Consider the following 13,264-nt stretch of genomic DNA (forward strand, 5'->3'; position numbering starts at 1 on the left):
ATAGTGAGGAAACGAGAAAGCCGACCTATACAAACCTTGTTTACATCTTTCTCTAAAGTCGATGGTGGCAAAGACATTCAATTCACACGTATAAAACTACCGCATGAATAGCTATATTTGAATTCAGTTTCATCATGTTTGTCTGAAAGCATTTATCATTGTCTGTGAGCAACCAGTGAATATTGGCTATGTGGGAACTTTTGTCGTTCGTCGAATATCTTCGCTCTTGCAGTCACGTGCCTGTAAACAATCAGAACAGGAAACCCACAATAAAATAGAAAATAATGAGATTATATAGATACCCTTCAGGCTTACTTCGGTTGTAAAGAAGCATCCAAGCTCTCGGATAAGACACACTGTTTCATCCATTTAAGAGAAGAAGGACCCGGGGTCGGAGGTTTTGTTAACAGTCTAACTTGAGTCGAATCGGACCAAGCCCCAAAATGACTGCATCTGTGTTCTTCGGGTGTACATTCATCGCTTTCGGCCCTGCCATTGCACTGTTCTTGTTTACTATTGCCAGGGACCCACTCCGAGTGATATTTCTTATCGCCGGGTAAGTAGCTGGCGTAACGTTAACTAAAAAAAAAGGGTTCGCTTGCTATCTATCTAGATTTGGATGGAGTATAGCCATCTAGCAAACAGCAGTTAGCCATATGCTAACCGATAACTAGCTAGCCCAAAGGCTAATGCTAATTCACAAACAAAACCTCTTGCTTATTGGTCACACATTTTTCGGACTTGTGGTTTTACTGTATTATAATTATTTACTCTGTTAAGTATCTGCAAATGTTAAACACAAACCACTGTTAGCTGGAGAGCTACTCGTCGTGCAAGGTTTTGTTCCAGCCCAGCACTAAACCTAAATAGTCGCACATGCGCGACTACAGTTTTTCTTTTACATTTTGTGGAGCACCCCGTAGAATGTTTTATTTCACAGTACAGTAATTCCTTTATGTACTAATGAGCCCAGGCCAGATAACGTAATGCATACATACATAGCACGGTATCCCCTGTCATACACATTGTACACTTCTCATATAGCCACATACATAATGAGTGTGTATTGACCAGTGTCTATTTTGTATACAGCAGTACTATGTGTCTAAGACATCCCCCTTTGGAGACAAGTTCCTCCTATCCTAAACTCTGTCCATTTTAGTGTGTGTGTGTGATGATCCTGATTTTATTTAAGTGTTTCTATACTTAGTGTTAAACTTGTGTGGTTTTTTTCTCTCTCTCTCCCAGGGCGTTCTTCTGGTTGTGTTCTCTGCTGCTGTCTTCTCTAGTGTGGTTCATCACAGTTCAGATCAGCGACAAAGAGAGTGCCTCCCAGCAGAAAGGACTGCTCATATTCGGGGTGGTGCTCTCTGTGCTGCTGCAGGAGACGTTCCGCTTTGGCTACTACAAGCTGCTGAAGTGAGTAGCAGACCTGGGCTCAAATACTATCAGACATTATTCAAATACGTGGAACATTTTCTTTAGCCTATTTGGAGTGCTAGATCAAGGTCAGCGATGGCAGTTTTAAGGTAATCTGTTGGTCAAAGTAAGCCCTGCAAGTTCAATCAACCCCAGATAAATCAATTTGTAAGTCGCTCTGGATAAGAGCGTCTGCTAAATGACGTAAATGTAAATAAAGTATTTGAAATGATTTCAAATAGTATTTAAACCCAGGTGTGGTGAGTAGTAAGCCTATCCCATGGCCTGCTCAGCCTGCTGCTCTGCATTCTGGTCTTGTATCTCTCAGGGGTTTTCCAGCCTGTAGCAGAGAGGAAGTACATTGTTGAGAGGAATATCAGTGCCTTCGGAAAGTATTCACAACCCTTGACTTTTTCCACATTTTGTTGTTACAGCCTGAATTTCAAAATGGATACAATTTAGATTGTGGATTTATGCCCACTCATCACGAACGCACACACACTGTCTGATCAGCCGTTATGGCCCTATATTAAAATGGCGCGTTCCATTTCCCTTATGCGTTCTGCCATTTCTTTCTAGAAGCATTATACTGCACGACTATATTCTTCTGGAGCTCCTGTGTTAGCAGGAGAAAATCACTTCCACACATAATGGGGGTTATTTTCCTGTCTCTAGCCGACCAGAGTGAAACGTTGTTTCTTTCGGTGCACAGAATCATCGTAACACTCACGAGTTAGAGACTCTGTGTTCGTTTCATTCTGTTAATGCTTTCCTTTGCTCATACTTCCCACGTTGTGTTGGAGCTCCTGTCTACTTCCCACGTTGTGTTGGAACTCCTGTCTACTTCCCACGTTGTGTTGGAACTCCTGTCTACTTCCCACGTTGTGTTGGAGCTCCTGTCTACTTCCCACGTTGTGTTGGAGCTCCTGTCTACTTCCCACGTTGTGTTGGAGCTCCTGTCTACTTCCCACGTTGTGTTGGAGCTCCTGTCTACTTCCCACGTTGTGTTGGAGCTCCTGTCTACTTCCCACGTTGTGTTGGAGCTCCTGTCTACTTCCCACGTTGTGTTGGAGCTCCTGTCTACTTCCCACGTTGTGTTGGAGCTCCTGTCTACTTCCCACGTTGTGTTGGAGCTCCTGTCTACTTCCCACGTTGTGTTGGAGCTCCTGTCTTGTCTGTGTCATTTGAGTTGTGCGGCGGGAGTGTGCTCGTCGTTGCACACCGCTATATGTTACTGAGTTGCCGTCATTCGCCGGTTACGTTCATGTAATAATTCATGATTGATGTTTTAACGTGTTCTCAATTTAAAGCGTACATGGAAGTGGTCACGTCTGTTTTTAGACGGGATGTAGTAACGGGGGTAATTATGAGGAAGCCAGTTACATTTATATTACCAGTTATGTGCTTACTTGTCATTGGACATGGGTATGTCCCAGGGAGGGGCTTAGAGGATATAAGCGGCTGTTTTGGGGTTTCTGGGTAGATTGGGTTTGGTGATAGAGTGGGGGGGGGCTGCCTGAGCCAGCTACACCCCCAACCTGTAAGAGCTCTGGAAGCTATGGCCTGTTTGTTTAGTTTGAGAAGTAACTCTATTGTCTACCTGTTTATCTTGGAAATATTCATAGCTGTCTATCACCTTTGAACACGGGAAATTAAATATGGACACCTTTGCACCACAACGTTCTGCATCCTTCTGAATATCTGCCCTTAAGACGGCATCTCCACATTACCCATGTCACAGGCCTACACACAATACCTCATCATTTCATAGGAATTAGGTTTTTCATTTTTTTTTGTTTACAAATTAATTAAAAATGAAAAGCTGAAATGTCTTGAGTCAATAAGTATTCAACCCCTTTGTTATGGCAAGCCTAAATAATTTCAGGAGTAAACATGTGGTCAACAAGTCACGTAATAAGTTGCATGGACTCACTCTGTGTGCAATAATAGTGTTTAAGATTATTTTTGAATGAATACCTCATCTTTGTACCCCACATATACAATTATCTTTAAGGTCCCTCAGTCGAGCAGTGAATTTCAAACACAGATTCAACCACAAAGACAAGGGAGGTTTTCCAAAACCTCGCAAAGAAGGGCACCTATTGGTAGATGGGTAAAAAAACAAACAGACATTGAATATCACTTTGAGCATGGTGAAGTTATTAATTACACTTTGGATGTACACCCAGTCACTACGAAGACACAGGCGTCATTCCTAACTCAGTTGCCAGAGAGGAAGGAAACCGCTCAGGGATTTCACCATGAGGCCAATGGTGACTTTAAAACAGTTACTGAGTTTAATGGCTGTTATAGGGTTAAACTGAGGATGGATCAACAACATTGTAGTTACTCCACAATACTAACCTAAATGACAGAGTGAAAAGAAGGAAGTCTGTACCGAATAAAACATATTCCAAAACATGCATCCTGTTTACAACAAGGCACTAAAGTAAAACTGCAAAACATTTGGCAAAGCGCTGAACTGTTTGTCCTGAATACAAAGGGTTATGTTTGGGGCAAATACAACACATTACTGAGTACCACTCTCCATATTTTCAAGCATAGGGGTGGCTACACCAGATACTGACTGTTACTATTGATTTTGACCCCCCCTTTGTTCAGGGACACATTATTCCATTTCTGTTAGTCACATGTCTGTGGAACTTGTTAAGTTTATGTCTCAGTTGTTGAATCTTATGTTCATAGAAATATTTACACATGTTAAGTTTGCTGAAAATAAATGCAGTTGACAGTGAGAGGACGTTTCTTTTTTTGCTGAGTTTATATTTGATGATACTGTAGTTTGATTGTAGTGCAATTTCTTTGTCTTACAGGAAGGCAAACGAAGGCTTGCTCACGCTGAGTGCAGAGGAAACCATGCCGATCTCCATACGGCAACTGGCCTATGGTATGTGGAGGAAGATGACCTCAAAATTGTGCATAACATTATGAATAGAAGCAGATGGAAGATATTAGAGATTATGAATAGAGAATAGAAGCAGATGGAATATCTTAGAGATTATGAATAAGGAATAGAAGCAGATGGAAGATATTAGAGATGATGAATAAGGAATAGAAGCAGATGGAAGATATTAGAGATTATGAAGAGAGAATAGAAGCAGATGGAATATATTAGAGATGATGAATAAGGAATAGAAGCAGATGGAAGATATTAGAGATTATGAATAAGGAATAGAAGCAGATGGAAGATATTAGAGATGATGAATAAGGAATAGAAGCAGATGGAAGATATTAGAGATTATGAAGAGAGAATAGAAGCAGATGGAATATATTAGAGATGATGAATAAGGAATAGAAGCAGATGGAATATATTAGAGATTATGAATAAGGAATAGAAGCAGATGGAAGATATTAGAGATGATGAATAAGGAATAGAAGCAGATGGAAGATATTAGAGATTATGAAGAGAGAATAGAAGCAGATGGAAGATATTAGAGATGATGAATAAGGAATAGAAGCAGATGGAAGATATTAGAGATGATGAATAAGGAATAGAAGCAGGTGGAAGATATTAGAGATTATGAATAAGGAATAGAAGCAGATGGAAGATATTAGAGATTATGAATAAGGAATAGAAGCAGATGGAAGATATTAGAGATTATGAATAAGGAATAGAAGCAGATGGAAGATATTAGAGATTATGAATAAGGAATAGAAGCAGATGGAATATGTTAGAGATTATGAATAAGGAATAGAAGCAGATGGAAGATATTAGAGATTATGAATAAGGAATAGAAGCAGATGGAAGATATTAGAGATTATGAATAAGGAATAGAAGCAGATGGAAGACATTAGAGATTATGAATAAGGAATAGAAGCAGATGGAAGACATTAGAGATTATGAATAAGGAATAGAAGCAGATGGAAGATATTAGAGATTATGAATAAGGAATAGACGCAGATGGAAGATATTAGAGATTATGAATAAGGAATAGATGCAGGTGGAAGACATTAGAGATTATGAATAAGGAATAGAAGCAGATGGAAGATATTAGAGATTATGAATAGAGAATAGAAGCAGATGGAAGATATTAGAGATTATGAATAAGGAATAGAAGCAGATGGAAGTTATTAGATTTGAGGCAGAGTTTTGTAGGCCTATACTTTTCCCTCTGTAGTAGTAGTTAGTTATCATGTTTCATATTACATTACAATAAAACCCTCAGATGTTATTTTAGACCATAGTGCCATTACATCTTTCTCTATTATTGTCTGTTTCCCCCAGTGTCTGATAGTGTCTCTGTTATTGTCTGTTTCCCCCAGTGTCTAATAGTGTCTCTGTTATTGTCGGTTTCCCCCAGTGTCTAATAGTGTCTCTGTTATTGTCTGTTTCCCCCAGTGTCTGATAGTGTCTCTGTTATTGTCTGTTTCCACAGTGTCTGATAGTGTCTCTGTTATTGTCTGTTTCCCCCAGTGTCTGATAGTGTCTCTGTTATTGTCTGTTTCCCCCAGTGTCTAATAGTGTCTCTGTTATTGTCTGTTTCCCCCAGTGTCTGATAGTGTCTCTGTTATTGTCTGTTTCCCCCAGTGTCTGATAGTGTCTCTGTTATTGTCTGTTTCCCCAGTGTCTGATAGTGTCTCTGTTATTGTCTGTTTCCCCCAGTGTCTGATAGTGTCTCTGTTATTGTCTGTTTCCCCCAGTGTCTAATAGTGTCTCTGTTATTGTCTGTTTCCCCCAGTGTCTAATAGTGTCTCTGTTATTGTCTGTTTCCCCCAGTGTCTAATAGTGTCTCTGTTATTGTCTGTTTCCCCCAGTGTCTAATAGTGTCTCTGTTATTGTCTGTTTCCCCCAGTGTCTTAATAGTGTCTCTGTTATTGTCTGTTTCCCCCAGTGTCTGATAGTGTCTCTGTTATTGTCTGTTTCCCCCAGTGTCTGATAGTGTCTCTGTTATTGTCTGTTTCCCCCAGTGTCTGATAGTGTCTCTGTTATTGTCTGTTTCCCCAGTGTCTAATAGTGTCTCTGTTATTGTCTGTTTCCCCCAGTGTCTAATAGTGTCTCTGTTATTGTCTGTTTCCCCAGTGTCTGATAGTGTCTCTGTTATTGTCTGTTTCCCCCAGTGTCTGATAGTGTCTCTGTTATTGTCTGTTTCCCCAGTGTCTGATAGTGTCTCTGTTATTGTCTGTTTCCCCCAGTGTCTGATAGTGTCTCTGTTATTGTCTGTTTCCCCCAGTGTCTGATAGTGTCTCTGTTATTGTCTGTTTCCCCCAGTGTCTGATAGTGTCTCTGTTATTGTCTGTTTCCCCAGTGTCTGATAGTGTCTCTGTTATTGTCTGTTTCCCCCAGTGTCTGATCATGTCTCTGTTATTGTCTGTTTCCCCCAGTGTCTGATAGTGTCTCTGTTATTGTCTGTTTCCCCCAGTGTCTGATAGTGTCTCTGTTATTGTCTGTTTCCCCAGTGTCTAATAGTGTCTCTGTTATTGTCTGTTTCCCCAGTGTCTGATAGTGTCTCTGCTGTCTGTTCCCCCAGTGTCTGATCAAGTGTCTCAGTTGTCCATTTGTTTGTTCCCCAGTGTCTGGGCTGGGGTTCGGCTTCATGAGTGGAGCGTTTTCAATGGTCAATATCCTGGCCGACTCTATTGGCCCCGGCACCATTGGTATCCATGGAGACTCCCAGCACTACTTCCTGTCCTCAGGTACTGTATGAGGCTGCCGTGTTTTAGAACGTACTCAATAGCCTGAAACCTCGCCAACGTTCCTGACAGTAGTCATTTTTTTGGGATGGACCTGAGGCTAACTCTCTGTCTCCGTCTAGCCTTCATGACCATGGCCGTCATCCTGCTCCACATGTTCTGGGGGGTGGTGTTCTTTGATTCCTGTGAGAAACAACACTGGTGGTCCCTGGCTGTGGTCGTCATCAGCCACCTCCTCGTCTCTTGTCTGGTAAGGCAGAAAAGAGACAGAAAGATGGAAAGAAAGGATGGATGGATAGATACAGTGAGGGGAAAAAAGTATTTGATCCCCTGCTGATTTTGTACGTTTGCCCACTGACAAAGAAATGATCAGTTTATAATTTTAATGGTAGGTTTATTTGAACAGTTAGAGACAGAATAACAACAAAAAAATCCAGAAAAACACATGTTATAAATTATTTGCATTTTAATGATGGAAATAAGTATTTGACCCCCTCTCAATCAGAAAGATTTCTGGCTCCCAGGTGTCTTTTATACAGGTAACGAGCTGAGATTATGAGCACACTCTTAAAGGGAGTGTTCCTAATCTCAATTTGTTACCTGTATAAAAGATAGCTGTTCACAGAAGCAATCAATCAATCAGATTCCAAAATCTCCACCATGGCCAAGACCAAAGAGCTCTCCAAGGATGGCAGGGACAAGATTGTAGACCTACACAAGGCTGGAATGGGCTACAAGACCATCGCCAAGCAGCTTGGTGAGAAGGTGACAACAGTTGGTGCGATTTATTCGCAAATGGAAGAAACACAAAATAACTGTCAATCTCCCTCGGCCTGGGGCTCCATTGGTAACACACTACGCCGTGAAGAACTGAAATCCTGCAGCGCCTGCAAGGTCCCCCTGCTCAAGAAAGCACATATACATGCCCGTCTGAAGTTTGCCAATGAACATCTGAATGATTCAGAGGAGAACTGGGTGGAAGTGTTGTGGTCTAATGAGACCAAAATGGAGCTCTTTGGCATCAACTCAACTCGCCGTGTTTGGAGGAGGAGGAATGCTGCCTATGACCCCAAGAACACCATACCCACCGTCAAACATGGAGGTGGAAACACTATGCTTTGGGGGTGTTTTTCTGCTAAGGGGACAGGACAACTTCACCACATCAAAGGCACGATGGACGGGGCCATGTACCGTCAAATCTTGGGTGAGAACCTCCTTCCCTCAGCCAGGGCATTGAAAATGCTTCGTGGATGGGTATTCCAGCATGACAATGACCCAAAACACACGGCCAAGGCAACAAAGGAGTGGCTCAAGAAGAAGCACATTAAGGTCCTGGAGTGGCCTAGCCAGTCTCCAGACCTTAATCCCATAGAAAATCTGTGGAGGGAGCTGAAGGTTCGAGTTGCCAAACGCCAGCCTTGAAACCTTAATGACTTGGAGAAGATCTGCAAAGAGGAGTGGGACAAAATCCCTCCTGAGATGTGTGCAAACCTGGTGGCCAACTACAAGAAACGTCTGACCTCTGTGATTGCCAACAAGGGTTTTGCCACCAAGTACTAAGTCATGTTTTGCAGAGGGGTCAAATACTTATTTCCCTCATTAAAATGCAAATCAATTTATAACATTTTTTACATGCGTTTTTCTGGATTTTTTTGTTGTTATTCTGTCTCTCACTGTTCAAATAAACCTACCATTAAAATTATAAACTGATCATGTCTTTGTCAGTGGGCAAACGTACAAAATCAGCAGGGGATCAAATACTTTTTTCCCTCACTGTAGATAGATGGATGGATAAATGTGTTCATGCAATAGGTGGACTTGACTGATGGGTTGATAAGTAAATGTGTGTTGGGAGTAGTCTTCCAGTACTACAGCATAGTACTTACTTAGTAACGTCTTCTTCCCCATTGGGACATAATGCCACAAAGGCTCCTCCACTGGCTCCTGTCCTTCACCGCAGCACTTCAAATGCGACAAAACATGTCCCCAAAGATCCATAATAACTCAGCCTTTGTTGTCATGTCTCTCCCCAGACGTTCTAGAACCCTCAGTATGAATGACCCCAAAGATCCATAATAACTCAGCCTTTGTTGTCATGTCTCGCCCCAGACGTTCTAGAACCCTCAGTATGAATGACCCCAAAGATCCATAATAACTCAGCCTTTGTTGTCATGTCTCGCCCCAGACGTTCTAGAACCCTCAGTATGAATGACCCTAAAGATCCATAATAACTCAGCCTTTGTTGTCATGTCTCTCCCCAGACGTTCTAGAACCCTCATTATGAATGACCCTAAAGATCCATAATAACTCAGCCTTTGTCTGCCATTTGTCTCCCAGAGGTTCCTGAACCAGAACCCTCAGTATGAATTTCCCCAGAGATCCATAATAACTCATCACCCTTTGTTATTTCTCTCCTAGACATTCCAGAACCCTCAGTACGTGGGCAGCCTGGTTCCCACCTACATAATCATGTTCCTCATGGGTCTCTGGGCGTTCTTCTGCGCCGGGGGATCTCTCCGGAACCTTAAACTCTGCCTCACCTGCAAAGACAAGGACTTCCTGTTGGCCAACCACCGGCCCAGATAACAGAACACTGCTAAAGACACACACACACACTGTCTGGGGACTCTACCCAACAGGACACACACACACACACACCACACAAACAAACAAATAAGTGAAAGACAAGGACACACTGGGTCAATGATGTCCCCCCCCCCCCCCCCCCTTGGGTTCTGGAAATAGGCTCCACGGATGTAGTCCAGAGAGTAAATGCTGTTTAAGCACCTTTTTTATTTTGCGAAGGGCGTTTCCAGATCTATTACACTACATTAGTAATAGCATAATCTAGAGGGCTGTTCTTTTCCCCACTACATCATTGGCAGACAGACACTGCTCAGAGTGGTTGATAAACTGGTTAGAAATGGGGTAGAGTGACATGGGCACATTTGATCTGTGTGTAGTTTTTAAAATGTAGGACATGTCGGTCCTTAACGAGACGGTACCAGACTGGTCTCTCTCTCTCTCTCTCTCTCTCTCTCTCTCTCTCTCTCTCTCTCTCTCTCTCTCTCTCTCTCTCTCTCTCTCTCTCTCTCTCTCTCTCTCTCTGTCTCTGTCTCTGTCTCTGTCTCTGTCTCTGTCTCTGTCTCTGTCTCTGTCTCTGTCTCTCTCTGGATCTGTGCCTTCTACGGTAATGATGAGGTAGCTAGCGTTCTGGCCCTGTATTCATAAAGCGTCTTGAGTAGGAGCACTGATCTAGGATCAGATCCCCACTGTCCACGTAGTCTTATTCATTACGATCTGAAAGGTAAAACTGATCCTACTGCAGATCAGCACTCCTAATTTGAGATGCCTTTATAAATACGGGCCCTGGATTTTCTTTGTAAATGCACCTTTAGTGTTTAATCTATATCATACCTCAGATGTTTTTATGAAGTTCATATTTCTGTGTCCTGCTGTATTAGTTGTCAGTCTGTCAGGGCAGCTGTATCATTCTCCTGTTTAGAAGGAGTGGTAGTACACTACAGTACACGAGGGTTTGCATATCAGCAACTTAGTATTTACAGTTTTGGGTCTAAACGTACATTTAACTTTTCATAAACTCCCAAACAAAAGGAAATCCCTCTGTTTTGAGAACGAAAGCAGCATATTAGGATAACATTGAGTTATGATCACAAGCATGAAGTTATGAGCAGTTTCAAAATGAAGTTCTGATCCTGACTTGTGTTTGTTTTGATAGTCCAGATGAATGTATTTGGCCTAAACCTGACAAATATATATAAATATTTACCTGATGATGATACTGTTTTAATGATGTGCTTTACATACTGATTAGTGCTGCTAAGCTTTGCTTCAGCTAAATGTGTTATTTTTTAAAAATAATCATCACACTGACCTCAAGGGTTGGTCTGATCTATTTGGCTTTAGGACTGCTTGAATGGATTGGACTGCTTGTATGGATTGGACTGCTTGTATGGATTGGACTGCTTGTATGGATTGGACTGCTTGTATGGATTGGACATACAGGGGGCGGTTTACCAGACCCAGATTAATCTTATTCCTGGAGTGAAAAGCACTTTTAACTTTTAAGAATTCTCAACTGAGCATGTTTTTTTTAGAAGTGGCTTAACCTTTGTCTGGGGAAACGGGTCCAAACTGTAGAAGCCTTTTTAATCCTAACTTTCATTTTGGTCAAATGTTCACTTAGGATCTCCCATTGACATAAGTGCAAACTGATGACTAAGTGAAACATTGGAAATGAGGATTATCCCCTTTTAAAAGAGGACATGCCCTTGAGGAACACACTATTGAATATGTACATGTACAACTTTGTTGTCGATGAATTAGCTGATTTTTCTAGGCAGTGAGTAAGACCTGTGGAAACCAAATCTGTAGAGATCTCAACGGTAGTTAGTTTAGACTAGGCTGCAATAAATGAGTGTCAAAATGAAATGAGTCACTTCACTTGGTCATGGTTTTAATGTTTTTCTCTGACCTGTGTAGTGTATGGAGATGTACACCTTTTAACATAATAGTCCAGAACTCCCAGCCAATAGTATCAGCCTCTCAGGGTTGAAGGTCACTGATATGCAAATGAGCTGTTTCTTCCTGTTTTTGAAGTGTGCCTGTGTGCATTGCTGTTATTTCACCATGCTTCGGGATTGATATAAAGTTAAAAGTAATAGCGCTTCATTCTCCGTTGTCAAGTTAATTCTACCGTGCCATCGAGAGCACAGCAACCTGTATGTACATAGGTTGATGACAAACTGTTCCCTAGGACTTTTTGAAATGTGTATATAATATTGTTTCTAAATGACTATTTAACCCTCTATGATGTTACATCTCCTAGTTTCCATTGTACATAGGAAAATAAAACGGTTAAACAAAGGGTTGAGGTGCTGTAACTTCTGCTGGAGTTAGGTCTTGTGTTGGGCCGATGGAGTCCTGTAACTTCTGCTGGAGTTAGGTCTTGTGTTGGGCCGATGGGGTCCTGTAACTTCTGCTGGAGTTAGGTCTTGTGTTGGGCCGATGGAGTCCTGGAGACGTCTGCTGGAGTTAGGTCTTGTGTTGGGCCGATGGAGTCCTGTAACTTCTGCTGGAGTTAGGTCTTGTGTTGGGCCGATGGGGTCCTGTAACTTCTGCTGGAGTTAGGTCTTGTGTTGGGCCGATGGAGTCCTGGAACTTCTGCTGGAGTTAGGTCTTGTGTTGGGCCGATGGGGTCCTGTAACTTCTGCTGGAGTTAGGTCTTGTGTTGGGCCGATGGGGTCCTGTAACTTCTGCTGGAGTTAGGTCTTGTGTTGGGCCGATGGAGTCCTGGAACTTCTGCTGGTGTTAGGTCTTGTGTTGGGCCGATGGGGTCCTGGAACTTCTGCTGGAGTTAGGTCTTGTGTTGGGCCGATGGAGTCCTGTAACTTCTGCTGGAGTTAGGTCTTGTGTTGGGCCGATGGAGTCCTGTAACTTCTGCTGGAGTTAGGTCTTGTGTTGGGCCGATGGAGTCCTGGAGACGTCTGCTGGAGTTAGGTCTTGTGTTGGGCCGATGGGGTCCTGGAGACGTCTGCTGGAGTTAGGTCTTGTGTTGGGCCGATGGGGTCCTGTACCTTCTGCTGGAGTTAGGTCTTGTGTTGGGCCGATGGAGTCCTGTACCTTCTGCTGGAGTTAGGTCTTGTGTTGGGCCGATGGGGTCCTGGAGACGTCTGCTGGAGTTAGGTCTTGTGTTGGGCCGATGGAGTCCTGGAACTTCTGCTGGAGTTAGGTCTTGTGTTGGGCCGATGGAGTCCTGTAACTTCTGCTGGTGTTAGGTCTTGTGTTGGGCCGATGGGGTCCTGGAACTTCTGCTGGAGTTAGGTCTTGTGTTGGGCCGATGGAGTCCTGTAACTTCTGCTGGAGTTAGGTCTTGTGTTGGGCCGATGGAGTCCTGGAACTTCTGCTGGAGTTAGGTCTTGTGTTGGGCCGATGGAGTCCTGGAGACGTCTACTAGTAGTATACCAGAACCTCAGGTTCACCTGAGTGAACTCTCTCTACTCTCACCACTGTAGGGTCAGGTTCATCATAACCAACCTGAACTCTACTCTCACCACTGTAGGGTCAGGTTCATCATAACCAACCTGAACTCTACTCTCACCACTGTAGGGTCAGGTTCATCATAACCAACCTGAACTCTACTCTCACCACTGTAGGGTCAGGTTCATCATAA

General features: G+C 42.8%; 1 protein-coding gene across 1 annotated transcript; it reads left to right on the top strand.

Annotated features, from left to right (window-relative positions):
• Positions 1–230: 230 nt before the first annotated feature.
• On the top strand, positions 231–11,758 carry LOC311113941 (gamma-secretase subunit Aph-1b-like). The gene is made up of 6 exons (XM_084189215.1): positions 231–556; positions 1,249–1,419; positions 4,254–4,327; positions 6,952–7,074; positions 7,194–7,321; positions 9,490–11,758. The coding sequence occupies exons 1-6, from the start codon at positions 444–446 to the stop codon at positions 9,655–9,657; spliced, it is 777 nt and encodes a 258-aa protein (XP_084045341.1). The 5' UTR covers positions 231–443; the 3' UTR covers positions 9,658–11,758.
• The last annotated feature ends 1,506 nt before the right edge of the window (positions 11,759–13,264 follow it).

The sequence above is a fragment of the Coregonus lavaretus genome (assembly GCF_964263955.1).
Source record: "Coregonus lavaretus genome assembly, contig: HAP1_SCAFFOLD_8143, whole genome shotgun sequence".
In the NCBI taxonomy this organism is placed as follows: domain Eukaryota; kingdom Metazoa; phylum Chordata; class Actinopteri; order Salmoniformes; family Salmonidae; genus Coregonus; species Coregonus lavaretus.

Coding starts and splice junctions, on each gene's coding strand:
- LOC311113941 (XM_084189215.1), top strand. CDS start 444: ATGACTGCATCTGTGTTCTTCGGGTGTACATTCATCGCTTTCGGCCCT. Junction 1,420..4,253: donor GGCTACTACAAGCTGCTGAA/GTGAGTAGCAGA, acceptor TTTGTCTTACAG/GAAGGCAAACGAAGGCTTGC. Junction 7,075..7,193: donor GCACTACTTCCTGTCCTCAG/GTACTGTATGAG, acceptor GTCTCCGTCTAG/CCTTCATGACCATGGCCGTC.